Genomic DNA, 17849 nt, shown 5'->3' on the forward strand with positions numbered 1-17849 from the left:
AAGGGGGCATAGATCTCTTTAGACTACTTCCTGCTGGTTAGGGGCATAAAGTTCCTTGGGACTAGTCCCGTCATCATCAGAAGGATATCTGCAGCCAGCAATCCAGCAAACAGCAAAAGCAGCAGCAGGAAGAGCAGCAGCCGCCCCTCCTCTTGGGTCTCTGGCATCTATATAGCCTCTGAAGGATCCCCAGAATTCCAAATGTAAACTATCCTCAACTGGCAAAATCATGCCCCTGACAGAGCACAAGGCAAATCATAGTTGGCTGCTTTGGTCAATCTGAAATAGCCCCATATCCTACCTCTAGGACTAAAACAAAAACATATTCTTATAATATTTCTGTGTTTTAAAAACAAAACAAAACAATTATTTCACTATACCAGAGGTCTCACCACATCACTTTGTATTTACATAGTCTTTTTCCCCTGTGGGCCATGCCATCCAGTGGGCATTGTCCTCATGATTTGGAAGCCGTCCTTAAGCTACCTCACCTGTCGCACATCATAACTGACCGTTCTTTTCTGAAAGGTTATTCTGTCCCAGCCTAGTGTCTCTCAGTGTTTGGGGCATTTCTTGACCGAAGGGAGAATGTATGCTGGCTTTAATTTGATTCACCAATCAGTCACAATCTGTAGCCATCATACCTACTTACTTCTAGAACCTGTGGGATTTTGTGTTCAACAGAAAAACGTACTTTTCGTCTCTTCCATGTCTTCCCTAGAATATTTTTGAAATTGTAATGGTATACTTTGCATGAGACCTTCCGCAACTGTTGTCTCCTGTGTATTTATTTTATTGTTTATCATATTCTTTTCTTTTCAATAGCAAGTGTTCATCTTCCACGCATTGGACATGCTACAAAGGGTTTTAACTGGTATGGTACTGAAAGGCTTATTCGGAAACATTTGGCCGCAAGAGGCATCCCAACTTACATGTATCCTTTTGAGGTCTGAATTGCACTTCAACCAAAGAGGACAGTTGTGCTGTATTTTCTTATTCTGCTGTTTAATTCAAGGCTAAGTCTTCTGTCTTGTCTTTCCCTCTGTCCTTCTTCAAAGAGATATAACTAAGACTTGTATATAACTACCTTGTATAATCTAGATTACACACCCAAAAAAATAAATATACCCATCCATTCCTGGATGCCTAGAATTAGATGAAGATGAGGCTCAGAAGATCCAGGTGCTCAGTATGAACCCTGATGGCCTGAGCTTAATCCCCAGCTTCCGCACGGTGGAGAGGAAGAGAGAACTGACTCCCGAGAGCTGTCTTCCAACCTCCACACATGGGGCACACTCTCAAAGGTCAATTTACTAAGAAAATTGTTTTTCATTAAAAAAGGCTATATAGTAGCTGGGTGTGGTGGCACATGCCTTTAATCCCGGCACTCAGTAGGCAAAGGCAGGAGGCTCTCTGAGTTTGAGGACAGCCAGATGATTGACGGAGAGAGTTCCAGGGGTACACAGAGAAACTCTTTGTCTTGAAAAGCAAACAAATACATAACAAAAGCATATCAGGGAAGAGCTAATTGAACAACTGCCATTGGATAACCTCTTTTTATGTCACCACTCTCGAGAGTCTTTCAGGTCTAGTAGAGGCCTAATTCTAAGAGCTTCCTTCCGTTCACTAAAGTTAACGTGAATAAGTGCACACTTCTGTTTTAGAGCCTTCTTGTATTCTTCTTTGTGTTTTGTATTAGTTACAATGCTGGAGATTGAACCCAGGGTCTTGCACGTGCTAGGAAAGCACATTTTCACTGAGCTGCGTCCCTACCTCTTCTGATGGCTCATAAGAGGCAGTGTGAAATCCACCGTGAACATTAAATTACCATCTACCTTAGCTACACTGATGTTTTCTTCTCAAGTCCTGGCGCTGTAGGCTAGCATTTTTGAACTGTAAACTGTGTCCAAAATGGCTAGAAACAGCATAATTAACCTCCAGGTTCTATATAAAGAAACTCACTCTGTGTGGTCTCTAAAGCATTTATGTCCCTATAAAGCCTTAGTAAAGAAGTCACGTTTTAGGTGCTTGAGCAATGTCAAGAATTTTAGTACCACATATTAACAACAGTCACGAGTTCTAGCAATGGTAGAAGAGTTTCTGATATGAAGAGGGGCATAAAATGTTTTGCAGTGATTATCTGAGCAAGAACTGAGTAGTTTGGGTAAAGGCGGGTAAAAGTGACAAGGTGCCCTTAGCCATCTCTGCAGATACTATTTTCCTAGAAGTAAGGCTGCTGCCCACCATTCGCAGCCTGCATCCCCCTCCTCGGCACCACTGGTCCCTTAGCAACCAGCCAGCATCGGGTCCAGTTTTCAGCAAGCAGTTAGCAGGATCCATGCCCCCAGGGCGACTGTTAGTTTTCAGGAAACAAGGCTGTCTTGGGCTGTATTCTCTACTCTGGAATCGCTGGGATAATCTTTTCTGAATTCCAGTTTTGTTCCCCCTGGAAGTGTTACTGAGATCCAGTACCTGTAATACAGGAATGCACAGAACATATGGGAAAGCTTCAGATTGCATAAGTTTGTATAATAATAAATTTCCTATCATTAATAGTTTTGTTGCTTTTTTTCCCCCTGAATCTAGTTTTCTTACTGTCCACAAGACTGATTTACAGAAGGAGGGGCTGGCGCTGTGATTAGGGAGAGCTGAGTGGTGACGAGGCAGGGAGGCCCTGGGGAAAAGAAGCCACTTCAGCCAGTTCATGCTGTCAAAGAGAACCCGGGGGCGGAGGCGGAGGGCAGGCTCTGTGTCCTCACCAGTGGGACCCCCTGTCCTTTCTTCTCACTGCTCAGTATTGGGATCTTGAAGAAAGCCCATTGGCCTGGAGACCTGTCAAGTGTGGCTTTAGAAAACCCCGGGAGTACGCTTTCCTCCGTCTACACTTTATTTTCAGCATGCAGCTCTTGGCTAGCACAGCATGACCTGTGAGTGGGACTGGAGAAGGCCTGGGACAGAGAGCCGCTAGGAAAGGACTGCTGGACGCAAGGCCATGTAGCTGTGGTTCACCACACCCTGTATGTGAAAGCTCGGCTTTTGACAGCTGCCCTCAAGCTAAGAACGCGCTCAAACTGGGTGTCCAAAAGTGAATGGACGAAGAAAATGCAGTATGTTATGTGAATAGAACATTATTCAGTCATAAGCAAAACTGAAATTTTATCATTTTCAGCAAAGTGATGGAACTGGAGGTCTGACAGTAGAATAATGATTACAAACAGGGTATATGGGGCTACGTTTCTTCAGTGCACCCTATATACACATGTGTAAGAGCACAACGGGCCACATTAACATGCCAGCTAATATGTGCCGTGTTAAAAATAAATACCTCCGTGTTAATTGTGTTAATCCCGTAGGTGTAAGGAGAAAGATCACTGACCCCAACTCTGGCCACATCAAACCAAGCTTTATTTGTGCACATGGGAACTGGCCTGGCTGGCAGCTATCTGCTATCTGTCTTTAAGGTGGGGCTCAAGAGGTCAGACCTGAGCCAGTTTCTCAAGCTGTCTTCATAGGGCAGAAGCACAGGGTGGGGGATTTTGCACACACCCATGGTTACAGAAGCGAGACCAGGCAGGTAGGAAAGCCTCTCTGGGAACAGTGAGTACAGAACATTTCAGGGAACCGACGGCCCTGGGGAGTGGGTTTCCAGATCAACTCTCAGGTAAAAGCAGGTCAGAGTCCAGGAAACAGAAACCTAACTGAGCTAGAGTAGCAAAGTGGTTCCTGATTATAAAATGGCAAAAGGCAGGTTTCTCATATGCCCTGCAGGCATAGAATAAGCATATTGGTGTATCAGTTTCTTGCTTAGGAACAAAGGACTGTAAGAAAGATCTCTTCTCACTCATTTTTCATATCATATGAAACAATTTGAAGCACAAAATATTTGTTGAAAAGGTATGCAAGTTCCTAGCCTTCGATATGAGAGAAAAGTATTACAATTCTGCTATGACTAATAAATTGGAAATGGATCAAATACTTAAGTGTAAAACCTGAGAGATAGAGAAACATGTCATTTTTTGTGATCTCCTGACTAACAACAGCCACTTAAAACTTCTCTGTATGTTTCACTGACATATCAATGGCATTAAAGTGAAGATTCACAATCATGCTAACAATAGATGGCCAGCCAACTCAATGGAAGTCACAACAAGAAACAGCACTAGTTACATGGTACAGTTAGCTTAGCTGAAATCTCATCCCAGGAAGAAAAGATCGGTATAAACTAAGGACCTTTGCCAGCCAGAAAGTGGGCTACCGTTTCTTTATGCCAAAGGTCTATATACCTGTGTTGTCTTTCCTATTAAAAACTTCTTAATTACAAAATTAAAAAAAAACTTTAATTTCTCATTTTCTTTCCAGTAATACCCCGATTTAAGTGTTTTCTATATTCAGTCTTAATTTCACACACATATTTACATACACATGCAAAACATACACACATATATACTCATAGATATACACAAACATACACTCATGTACTCGCACAAATACACACATAATACTCACATTCACACAGGCACTCAAACTCCTCATGCACATGGGTTTTACTCTTGCCCCCTTTAGAGAATCACTAGAAAGGATACCATTGCCTCACTAAATCCAGAGAGTTTATCTGGGTGTTTCATCATGGCCTTCCAGTAGGGTTCATTGCTCTGACTATTTCTTACCTGTAGAGCCACTCTTGTTTTAGCTTCTGTGACAAGGTGCTCTTCTGTGACAAAATAATCTCAGCTTATCTTATATCATGTTTACAACTTTTTTTAATGTCACACTCTACTTTTTACCTAGTGTATTAGCTTCCTAGAGCTCCTGTAATCAAATGTCACAGGCCAGGTGGTTTAACAACATCCTGTCACAAGATCAAGGTATTGGAAGACTTAGCTTCTTCTGGGCCCTCTGCTCTCAGTTTACAGGTCACTTCACACACCACCTTTTCTCACAGCCTTTCCTCTGTGCAGGTTTCTGGTGTCCCTCTGTTCAGTGACACACAGCCTTCCCTCTGTATGCACTCCTGGTAGTCCTTTAATGAAATGATACCCGAGGATTTCCTACACCTAATGACATAGAAACACAGCAAGAATCTGAAGTCACAAATAGACATGACCAGACAAGAACCTCTTCATCATGTATTACAGTCAATATATAAAAATAATCAAGAAACTCTACAGGGGCTATCAGAAGAAAATGTTAACTCATAAGTAAGGAAACATCTGAATAACTTCAGATCTTTCATCAGCAACGCTAAAAGCCAGGAAACCATGAACTGATACTACAAGCCCTGAAAATAACCAACCCAATAAAGTTATGTATTAAAATTGGTGGAAAAATTAAAATAATTTAAAATAAGTATAAGGGGCTGGCAGGATGCTCAGAAGTTGAGAACACTGCTCTTCCAGAACACCAGAATCTGTGAGCATCTCCAAGATGGCTCACAGTTGTCTGTAACTCCAGTTCCAAGGGATTGAATGCCCTTTTCTGACCTTAGGCACCAGGCACATTTGAGGTGCATATAGACACTTTTGGGCAAAACATAAAAAAACAAGATAAGGCAGCTACTAAAGGAGTACTATACACAGGGAAAAAAAAGTCATCCATGAGAACACAGACAAGGGTATATACATTACATGAAAAGAAGAATGAACAGAAGGCAGATGGGATGGAATCACACCTGACACAGCAAATCAGAAAACCCCCGATACTGTCAGGAGAAGAACTAACAAGCCAGCTAACCATGAGAGCAAGCAGCGTGATCATCAGCAATGCAAACCTCTCAATTCTAACCTTGAATGCAAACACCTTTAACTCACTGGATTGAAATAAAACTAAATCCAACAACATGTTCTCATCCTCAAGGCTAACCTCGGAAAATGCACAAATCCTTGGAGATGGAACAATATACTTTTGAATGAACAGTGGGTCATTGAAAAATCAGGAGAGAACTTTTTCAATTCCTAAAATCAAGTGAAAACAATCTACCAGAACCTCTGGGATGCAGCCAAATCAGTCCCAAGAGGGAAGTTTATAGCTATAAGATAGAGAGCTCTCAATAAACCCCATGATATAACTCAGGCTCTAGTAAAGATTAAGGCAGAAATTAAACAGAATAAATGCATAGACTCAATCAAAGAGCTGTTTCTTTGAGAAGATAAATGACTGACAATCCCAAAACAAAACTAACCAAAAGAAAGAGAATACCCAAATTAATAAATTTAGAGGTGAAAATGGCTAGGGAAATGGCTCAGTGAATGCTTTTCTGCAAGTGAAAACCTCAGCTCAAATCCTCAGCATCCATGTAGGATATCAGCCATAGTTGTGTATGCTGCTAACAGTGTTGGGGAGTATCCAGAGAGACAAGCAGATCCAGAGAGCTCATTGGCTAGCCAGTCTGGCTCAAAACATTGAGCTTAGGATCATCAAAAAAACCCTTTCAAGGCAATAACACAGCAAAAAATAGAGGGAGCCCCTCAGTGTCCTGCTCTGTTCGTTTGTGTGTGCATGGGCATACACATCTTTACACCCCTGCTCACTTCACATTTTGCTAAAATGTCTTCTCAGGGAGATATAAACAATGTCCAACATTCCTCCTAAGGTTCCAATGACAAGCAGTTACAATTGCACTCTAGGAAACCAGTGAGTTTATTGAGTTTACAGAAGATAGGTGAGGGTTTACTTCCTGTGGGTGCACTCCCAAAGCCACACCAGGCAGTCTTTCCTTAGGAGAGATGATGACTTTCCCATAAGCACATAGATGGAGCCCTTCTCCCCTAGTCTTCCAGCCTGTGTACTCTAGCCACATGCAGTTGGGGCAGAGTTGAGTACAGCAGGTGGCAGGGAGCAGCTGGATACTCAGGCAAAGATCTAAAGACCCCTCACCCCCGGCCTTCTGTGAGGGGATATAAACAGTTAACAAGCCCAGCTGGGATAATCTTGCAAGTTAGCACAGTTGAATTCCACTCAATGGCAGTTGTTTGTCTTGTAGAATAACTGTACAACATGACGGAGAAAAGAAGGAAGAAGGGGGAACAAATGACACAATACCTGATGTCAAACTACACTTAGGTTGTTGTGGTGCACACCCTTAATCCTAGTGCTCAAGAGGCCAATGCAGACAGTCTCTGAGTTCGAGGCGAGCCTGGTCTACACAAGTTCCAGGCCAACCAGGGCTGCATGGTAAGATCATGTCTCAAAAACATGTAACATGTAACAATGTAACATGTAACATGTAACAAACTAATGAAATCTACATCACTGTGGAATGCACTGAAAACTATTCCAAAGAGCTAGAAAACCTAGAGACTTAAAGTTCTGAACACATAATGGCTGACTGTTCTAGTTTGTTTTCTATTGCTGTAATAAAGTCCGTGACCAAAAACAACTTAGGGAAGAAGGAATTTATTTGAATTTATGGCTCCAGGAGGATAGGAGTCCATCATGGCAGGGAATCAGGGCAAAGGCAGCAGGAACAGCTGAGAGCTCCTATCTCAAATAGCAATCATTAAGTCAAGAGAGTGAGCTGTGACTGGCCCATGGCTTTTAAAACTTTAAAGCTGACCTTCTCCAGCAAGCCTACACTTTCTAAACCTAACCAAACACCACCAGCAGCTGGGATCCAAGTATTCAAACATCAGAGCCTGTCTGGAACATTCATTCAAACCACACCATCCAAACCTAAAGCCAGAAAATTTAGACAGACTCATGACTAGCAGTCTGACTGAAGTAGTAAATTTCCCCACAAATAAAACTTGAGAGTGAGTTGACTTATTGATGAACTTTAGTAAAATGTTAAAGAAAATCTAAAACTGTTCTACAAAATAGAAACAAGAATGAACACTCCCAAACTCATTCTATAAAGTCAGTATTATCCCGACACCAAAATTATGTCGTGATACAACAAAGAAAACTATAGACTAATATCCCTGATGAACAGAAAAAAAAAATTAAGAAAATCCTTGAAAACTGAGTTTAAGTATGCATCAGGGGGTTGGAGAGATGGCTCAGTGGTTAAGAGCATTGCAAATGACACAATTCTATATATTAAAAGTCCCCACAGATTCCAATAGAAGACCTTAAAGTTTTGGGACACAAAATCAACACACAAAAGTCAGCATCTTTTATATATACTAATTTGACTACATATACACTTGCTGAGAAATCAGGGGAAAATGCCCCGTTCACAATTGCTTCAAAAATATCAAGGAATACACCTAACCAAGGAGGTGAAAGACCCCTCCAATAAAAACATTATGGCACTGAAAAAATTGAATAAGACACTAGACCGTGTCAAAAACTTCCATGTTCCTGGACTGGCACAATTGATACTGTGAAAATGGCTCGATTACCATCCTATCAAAAATCTAATGACATTCTTCACAAAATCAGAGAAAACAATTCTAGAGTTCATATGGAAATACACCCCCAGTAATCTTAAGTATAGAAAGACCAAGGCCAGAGGTGGCATAATACCTGATGTCAAACTACACTTAGGTTGTTGTGGTGCACACCCTTAATCCTAGTGCTCAAGAGGCCAATGCAGACAGTCTCTGAGTTCGAGGCGAGCCTGGTCTACACAAGTTCCAGGCCAACCAGGGCTGCATGGTAAGATCATGTCTCAAAAACAGAGCAAACAAAACTATATCACAGAGTTACAGTGACAGAGATAGTACAGTACTGGAATAAAATGTATACTTTGGCAAATGGAACAAAATAGAGAAAATAAATATTCATAAGTAAACCCATAAAGCTATGGCCACCTAATTTTTGACCAAGCTGCCAAAACATGCTGGAAATAAGATGGCCTGTTAAATAAAGGATGCTTGGGAGACTGCATCTCCATATGATAAATGAGCTTAGAGTCATTTCTTTTACCTTTAACAAAATCAATTCAGAGTGAACCAAAGAGCCTGATTTAAAAATGAAAATGCAGAAACAGAGGAAAACAGGAGAAACACTTCAAAACATAGATACTGGCAAAAGCTTAGAGCAGAATTCCAGTAGCACAGGATTGGGATTACATGCTGTCTTTCCAGAGACTCATACTCCAACCAAGTACCATGCGTGGAGATAACCTAGAACCCCTGCACAGATGTAGCCCATGGCAGTTCAGTGTCCAAATTGATTCCATAGTAATGGGAACAGGGACTGCCTCTGACATAAACTGATTGGCCTGCTCTTTGGTCACCTCCCCCTGAGGGGGGAGCAGCCTTACCAGGCCACAGAAGATGACAATGCAGCCACTCCTGATGAGATCTGATAGACTAGGATCAGAAGGAAGGAGAGGGGGACCTCCCCTATCAGTGGACTTGGGGAGGGACATTTGTGAAGAAGGAGGAGGGAAGGTGGGATTATGGGGGGAGGAGGGAGGGGTTTAGGAGGGATACAAAGTGAATAAAGTGTAAGTAATAAAAGTTAAAAAAAAAAAAAGCAAAAAGAAAAAATGCTTCTGCGCAGCAAGGGAAACTATCAACACAGCAGACAGCCTACAGAATGGGAAAGACATCCTTTCCAGCTGAACTTAATTTGGGGTTAGTGTCTAGAACAACTAAAGACCATCAAAAATTAAACACCAAAGCCCCCAAAACTGCTAGTCAGGAAATGGGTCAATGAACCGAAAAGATAGTTCTCAAGAACTACAAACAGATAGCATTTTTAAAGTGTTCAACATCCTTAGCCATCAGGGAATTGCAAGGTAAAACTGTGTGGAGGGAGCTGGAGAGAGGGCTCAGTAAATAAAACACAAGGATCTAAAGTCAATCCTTAGGACACACACAAAACCGAGTGTGTTACACGTTTATAACCCAAGCACCTGGGATGTAGAGAAGGAAGCCCTCCCTGGAGGTCGTCACTGGCCATCCAGCCTAACGTAACTGCTTAGGTCCAGTCCACTGAGAAACCCTGTAACAAACAACAACAACAAAGCCAAAGTGCGCTATATCTCCTGAGGAATGACACCCCAGGCCCCAGGCTGTTCTCTGGTCTTCGTGCGCATATATATGCACACACAACAAAACTGCTTTGAGATTCCATTTTTTGCCAATCAGAATGGCTATCATCAAGTGGTGGTGGCCAAGCCTCTTTCTGAACGGCTCTCCTACGGCAAGGCCTGAGGAGCTGGGTCCCCACGTGGCAAGGACCTGTGGGGGATTTCTGTGCTGGTTCTCCTGGCCCTTCCTGAGGGAATGCTTGGTTTGCTTTTGCTTTGCATTTCCATGTTTGACTTTGCTATGGTAGTTTTTACTTTCACTTTGTCTGTGACAGCCGTTTCCTCAGAATTGGAAACAGGAAGCTCAGGCTGTGATTCATTCTTGATTGTCTCTGAGGATCACGTGAATGTAACAGATCACAATTCCTCTGCTTGTTAATAGTGATGTGTGGTTGAGTCAACACAAAGGCTTGGTCTGGGTACATCAGCTCATATCCAGATGTTATCTCCCAATGAGCCCTTGCTTCTGACAACAGTCTACCCACTGAACTGCTCCAGACAGCTAGTTGACCAGAAGGTTAGGAGGGTCTTGCTAGATCTTTAGGTCCAAGACTTAATAGGTACATTCAGAGATGAGCCAAGCAAGGATGAGGAACTGACTGAGGTTTTGTTGTTTTGTTTGGGTTTTTTTTTGTTGTTTTGGCCAGAGCCTTGGAGGATAGGGGAATTTGATCAGGATGTGGAGAGATGCTAGGTGCCAACAATTAAATCAGAATTTCCTGGGTTTGTAGTCTATCACCTCTCTATACTGTAACCACTATTGCTGCCGACCACGGTCACTTGGTTATGTACCAAAGTGCTGGGTTAGAGAGTAACTTGCTGAAGCTGTTTTCTCTTTCATGGGTTGGCAGGAAACCACCAGGACTGAGGAGAAGGAAGGAAAGAGCTCAATGTGCACATTATTATTAAGTAGAGGAAACTCTCAAAAGAGGTTGCACATGAGAAAATGAACGTAAAAGCTTTTCAGCCATGGAAACTTAGATGTATAAATAAAGGTGGCCTGGTTGTCTCAGTGACACAGTGTATGAACTTCACCTCTTGGTCCAAGTCTCCTTTCACTGGCTCCTCACATCCTCCTTGGGTCCTGAACCCACCAGAGCTGGACTCTGGCAATCAAGAAACTAATTGACAACAACACAAATGAGGATGTGGGGAAAGAGGAACACACTTATTCACTGTTGATGGGAGCATAAACTGGTTCAGCAACTGTGGAAATCAGGGTGAAGAATTATCAAAGAGAAAAATGACAAAATGCCATATGACCCAGCTCTACCCTCCTGGGCATATACTCAAATACTCTGTATCCTACAGAGTTTATTGCTACACTAACTCAATAGTTAGGGAATGGAATCAGCCTAGATGTCCATTAGCTGATGAATGGATAATGAAGACCTACTATACATATACACAATGGAATTTTATTCAGATATTAAAAAAAGGAACTGTGTAGAAAGTGGATATAATAGAAATCCATTACGTGAAGTAACTCAGGCTCAAAAACAAATATAAAACATGTTATTTTTTCATGTGGTTTCTATCTTCTAATTTGTATATTTGTGCATGTGCGTGAGTATGACTATGAGTAGAAGACACAAAACTGGACAGGGTCCATGAGCAACACTGAGGAAGAAGGATGAAGAGGGATGTGAAATAATACTAGAAAGGGAGGAAATGCAGGGGGAAGAAAGATGCAAGCAGGGAATGAGGAGCAAGGAGGCAAGGCGCACACACGGTGTGGGAAGCAATTAAAACTAAGTATGCATGAACATGTCCTAGGGAACCCTGTTGCTTTGTATACTGATTAAAAAATAAATAAAAAAATCTATCCTCATAATTTACCAGTCATCAGAGGACCAAATTTATCTACCAGCTCAGTGCATTTCTCTATATTTTTGAAAAAAATAAAACCTTTTATTGTGTATTTATTGAGAATTTCATGTACATATACATGATTGTATTCAGTGATTATATCTACCTACAGTTTTCCCCTTCCATCTCTTCTCGGAGCCCTTCAAAACATCTCCTTCCCAACTTCCTGTTCTTTTCTTTTTAGAGTTTCTTGGAGTCTACTTTGTGCTGTCCATATGTGTATGGCACGTGGGCATGGGACACAGGCAAACTACTACTGGCTACACTTGATGGACCAGACTGACTCCATCTTAAGATTAGAAGCTATCTTAATACAAGGTCAAAAAAGTCCATTCCCGTTTTCTGTAAAGTATGGATTTGACTAAGTCTTAACCCGTTGTCTAGAACTTGAAATGTTTCACACCTTACACCCTAACATCCACCCTGGTAAGATAAGATGTTCTAACAAATAATTTTGAAATGTTCAGCCAAGTTCCTATGTAACCAAAATTCATCTGGAAGTCACCCAGCCCTTGAAAAGCCTCTAGTCATACAGTTTTGGGGGCTATATAAAAGCGCTCCTATGTTTGATGCTATTTTCTTAAACCCAGCTTTAGGGATTGCCCTGTCTGACGGAAAATAAAACTTGCATAATTTGACCAAAGGATGTTGGTAATGGTGTTTACGTTTTTTACTTTAGTCTTTGGTTGGATTAGCATACCCTCTCTTAGCAGCCATCAGCTTCCAGTAGCCTCTCAGTTGTGGGTGAGTCCTTATTATCCCACTTGGAACTGAACAGTCAACAGTCATTCTCAACACTTTAACCAGTTATGTATCTCTGCATTAACCACTGCCCACTGTGAAAGGAAGCTTCTCTAACTAAGGCTGAGAGTAGCACAGGTCTGTGGTTAGCAACATAAGTATTTAGAAGACAGTTTGACAGCATGACAATTTAGCAAAATAACAACAGTAGGTTCTCCACTGGGCCCTAGGACCTTCCAAACCATGAGCTTTTGACCAGGCTTACAATATCATGCATAATTTCTCTCCTATGGACCAGTTCTCATATCAATCAGAAAGCAGCTTGGTTACCCCTGTAACCTTGGATGCCACTATTACGCCACTGGGAACTTCTTGCTTAGCTAGTTGGTATTGTTGAATATAAGGTCCAGAGCTGAGTAAGACCATTGGTATACGTTCTCCTCCCAAGGCCTGTATAACACCTTTCAGCACTACGTAGCCAAAGTGTGCTGTGTCTCTAGCAATAAGATCTAACAATCTAGTTATTGCGGGCAGCTAAGACCAAAGGCAATGGCTTGTTTTGGAGACCTCTGATGCCTCCCTGGCTAAGAACTCACAGGGATATATATATCCCACACCTGGCACTAAAATTTTAATTTAAAAATGCACATATGCTGGGAGCAGCACTGTCTACCTATGCAGGGTATTTCTGTGTAAACTACACACACACACACACACACACACACACACTACAGTTTTAGTTAACGAACTCCCTGTCCCATCCTCTCACCTATTCATCCTTTGCCCTACTTAAACTCTTAACTCCCACTGTTCTTTGCCTTCTTCTTTCATATCACATGTGTTTAGCCCCTTCTATTTTTAAGGTAATCATTTCCCCCAATCGTATTACTTTTATCTTTTACAGCTTTACATATTGTAATTATCTACTCACAATTATAGGAAATTTTTATTACTCATCTTTAGTGAACCTCTCATAAGACACCAACTTTTTTCTCATTTTCACGTTTTATCAGTTTGATGTTTTTTGCACGTAATTCTGGAAGCAGAAGTGCTGGTTCTGTGCCGGCACTCTCGACAGCCATACTGTTTGCTCACATTAAAAACTTCCTCACCCAGTTTGTAAAGGCTAAAGCACAGCTGCCTAGAAGTCCTTCTAGACAACCTATTTGTGAAGTAAATGTGCACTGTTACATGCCACCGGAATTTTTAGTTGCTTGCTATGAAGCAAATGTTGACGAACATAGACGGTGAGGAAACAGCCATTTCATCGCAGTAGCGATAGATTCTAGATGTAATAAAAATAGAATATCTGGTTGGGCATGATGGCATCAATCTCAGCATGCAGTTCAGGATAGAGCATCATGAACTAAAATCCAGACTTTGCTACCTAGTGAAAGACTGCCAGAGAGAGAGAGAGAGAGGAAGAGAAAGAGGGAGGGAGAGAACTAATAGTGAGCAGAGAGGGAGCAAGAAAAATATCTAGTTCTTACATACATTCTATCTTTATCCCATCCCAGAAGCATAATATGGTTGGACATACTTTGCAGTTTGGAGCATCACCAATGAAAAATTGCATGCGTCAACAGTGCTGCCCTGGATGGAAAGAGCTCCTGCTCTTAGTACAGAGCACTAATGCTTGCGGCAGGATGCAAGAACTGGAGAAGAGCAACCAGATGAAGCAGAATCCATAGCAAAACGTCAAGGACCGTCACCACATATTTACAAAAGGTAAAAGGCAAATCTAATTGTTAACTTTTTTGTATGTATAACTGCAGGTTTAAGTATATCATCGTTTGATATGATACTTAACTCTTTTACTAACAGAGGGGGAAATTGTGTTATCACTGTAGATTTTGAAAAGGACTTCAACAAACTAAAAATCATTCCGTATTTCTAACATTCATAACAACAATAATGAAAATGTAAATCGATGAGTACGGAGAACACAAGACGAAACAGACATACATCACTGCTATTAATATTTTGCCAGGAAGCTTCAAAGACACTTCCACTTCATGAGGAACAAAAGAAAGATACCTATTAATACTACACCTTCTGTGAGTTCATACTGTCTTGAAGGTTTTGGCTGATGCAAACGGAAAGAAGAAAAATTAGAGACATAAGAATCACAAAGGCAACAAAATAATCTCTTTGTAAAAGGAGAATCATTTTTATGTCTATTGTGAGACTCAGCAAAGGAATGTTTGATATTGTTAGGTAGCACAGTGCCTGCTTGGAGAAGAACGCTGCAAGCATGGATGAAAAAGATCCCTACAGCTTCAGACTGGAATTAGAAATGTCCAAATGAGTTCGCAGGTTTTATTATTATTATTATTATTATTATTATTAACTTTTTTAGGTTAATGTACAAAATAATGGATTTTATTATGGCATTGTTATATATCTGTCGTCATTACCTTGGTCTCCTTTGTTTCCTTTCCCACTTCCCTCCCCCATGTTCTTTTTCTTCTCCTAGTTACTTCTCCAATGTGGCCTTTATTATGGTTTGCACGAGGATGGCCACCTTAGGCTCATATATTTGAATACTTGGTCCCATTTGGTGGAACTGTTTGGGAAGGGCTAGGAGGTGTGGCCTTGATGGCAGAGGTGCATCCCTGGGCTTGAGCTGTGAGGTTCCAAAAGCCCACACCATTCCCAGGCAGCTCTCCCTGCTTTCTACTGCTGAGTTTTGTAAGACCTCGATGCTGCTCCAGAGCCATGACTGCCTAGTATGTTTTCTACCATGCTTATCTTGGACTGATGCTACACTCCGAGCAATCTGTTTCTTCTATAAGTTGCCTTGGTCACGGCAAGTAAGACAGCCCCCTTCTTTTTCCTCATTGTGTGTGTTCTCTGCCCTATTCAACAACTGTAAGATCTCTGCTTCCCTTCTCCTCATCTCCTTTTTAGTTTCATGTCTTTCAAACCTAAAATACAGTTAATTACACACACATAAAATTAAAAATATAGGTTCTGGAGAAAGAAAAAAAATATGCAGTATATACTCAAATACTTTTGAGTCTGGCTTATTCAGTGATTTCCAGAAGCATCCATTTTTATGTAACTGTTATTATTTTATTTTTCTCTATGTGAAAATAAAGTTCCATTGGGCATGTGAACTGTTTCTTTATTCATTTATCTGTTGATGTACATCTAGGTTTTTTCCATTTTCTGGCTGTTGTGAATGGTGTAGCTGCAAGCACGGGTGTGCATGTATGTCTGAAGACTGCTGAGTTAGAGTCCTTTGGGTACATGCCTGAGTTGTATTGCTCCATCACATAGTAGGTCCAGTTTTGGTGTTTCAAAGAACTCCCATGTAGATTTCTATAGTGGCTGCACAAGTTCACATAGCTTAGGGGGTTTATATCTGTCCAGCCCCATGTGAAATAAGGCTTATCTAAAACCTATTAGGTGTCTGTGTCTTTTATTGATTATTATAACGGGTTAGCTATACCACCACAGTAATTATAGGCTTTTAGTAATAAGCATTATTCACAATTTATATTTACTACCACAGCTCACCCACTAGTTGCTGTGGGCTGTCAGACATAGCGCGATTGAATATCAGAAGCAGGGGCTATGAGGAGCTATTGTATCTATCATTAGGAAGAAGATGGACCCTTGTGAGACACCATGATCTTGGACTTTCCAACCTTCAGGTTGGAAGAAATGCTTTTCTGCTTGATTTGTGGGTGTCAACTTGCCTGTATTGAGGGATGACCAGGGGATTGGCAAAGCACACTTCTGGCTGTGTCTATGAGAATGTTTCTAAAGAAGATTGGTATTTGGATGAGCTGAATGGAAAGGATCCACCCTGAATGGGAAGCACCACCCAGTGAATCGGTGAGTCAAATGAAACAAGACACAAAAAGAGAAACCCATCCTCACTTATCCGAGCTCTTTCTTTAGGAGCAGGTACAGCTTCCCCCATTCCTACCCTTGCACATCAGACTATGGACATCAGTTCAGAGTCGCTGGACTCAGATTGCTCCAGCTGCCTTGGGGCTGGGTGGGGACGCATCAGCATTGACTCTCACTCTGGGCAGCATCAGTGGTCTCCCTCCCTCTCTCCCTCCCTCTCTCTCTCTGAGATTTCTGTGTTCTTGGGTTGGACTGCAGCTTTCCTTGGCTCTCCAGCTTGTCCACCATTGTGGAACTGCTCAGCTGTTGATGATATGATCCAATCTAACCAACTCCTTCTCACACAAACCCTTATGTTCTCCTTTTCTGTCCCTGTTAAGTATGTTGCTGTAACAGGCTGAGGGACTACAGAAGGTGTGAGACAATAAATAAACATCTTATGATAAGCTGTTATGTTATTATTATTATTATTACTTTATTATAGTTACAGTGCGATAAGAGTCCATAATGGCCAGCTGGGGCATGGTGATGGAGAGAGAAGCCAAGAGCACACATCGTAAACTGTAAGCAGAAAAAAAGAAAGTGCTAGAAATGTCAGGAGTCTTTTAGCTCTCAAAGCACCCCCCCCACACACACACATGCACATACACTGTGGCACACTTCCTCTAGCAAGGTCACGCCTCCTTAACCTACCCAAACAGCACCACCAACTGGGGACCAAGAATTCATATTCGTGAGACTATGGGAGCATCTCATTCAAATCACCTCAAGTATGTTGAAGAGAAAGCAGGTGAGTACCAAGCAAAAACTGAGTTATTTTTCTATCTCTGGGTCCTCTTGTCTTTTCTCTTAGCTACTTTACCATCTCCTATTATGTGTATCTTCATATCTAAATGGATTGTGGTGCTCTCTGGAAATGTACAGTGTAAGTGATAGGTAAGGGCACTCGAAATAAGAGACGTTTTGCAAAGAAGATTCTAAAATCATTCTAGCATAAAATATTCTAAACCGTCTCAGTAAATCAGGGGATGACCTAGGGAGTGGAGGTAAAGATGATGGCAGCAAAAGTATTTTCATCTTTTTTTGGGAATAAGACTGAGGAAGACTATAAAAGGAAACATTTTATTGGGTATCAAAGAGCAAAATTACAATAAATTGAGCTTCAGAGGTTTAATTAGCTCTTGGGAGTAATTAATTCATCATTGAAAAACATATTGCCTACAGGGCTGAACTCCAGGGAAGTACATGAGGGAGTAGACTTTAAATGCAGAAAAGGTTGAACAAATCGAAAACAAGGGCCACATGGTCTCTCACCCCTAACCAAGAAGCCATCTCTACTGACATCTGTTTGCAAAGGAAAAATAAGTCTCCTCAGCAGACCCTCCATGGAGGACCCAGG

The 17849-nt window shown here is 41.5% G+C and overlaps 1 protein-coding gene across 6 annotated transcripts in view; it reads left to right on the top strand.

Annotated features, from left to right (window-relative positions):
* Chd1l (chromodomain helicase DNA binding protein 1 like) overlaps positions 1-15708 on the top strand; it is a 71273-nt gene extending 55565 nt beyond the window's left edge. For 5 of the 6 annotated variants that reach the window (XM_060393035.1, XM_060393034.1, XM_060393036.1 and 2 more), the window contains 2 exons: positions 826-934; positions 2211-2553. In XM_060393035.1, coding sequence (XP_060249018.1) covers positions 826-934; positions 2211-2289 — 188 coding nt within the window. In that variant the 3' untranslated portion in view covers positions 2290-2553. Of the gene's footprint in view, positions 1-825; positions 935-2210; positions 2554-12444; positions 14318-14579 lie in introns of those variants that run through there. The other variant, XR_009594811.1, reaches the window with a different exon arrangement.
* Positions 15709-17849: the final 2141 nt, after the last annotated feature.

Source organism: Meriones unguiculatus, chromosome 10, assembly GCF_030254825.1.
Source record: "Meriones unguiculatus strain TT.TT164.6M chromosome 10, Bangor_MerUng_6.1, whole genome shotgun sequence".
NCBI lineage: Eukaryota > Metazoa > Chordata > Mammalia > Rodentia > Muridae > Meriones > Meriones unguiculatus.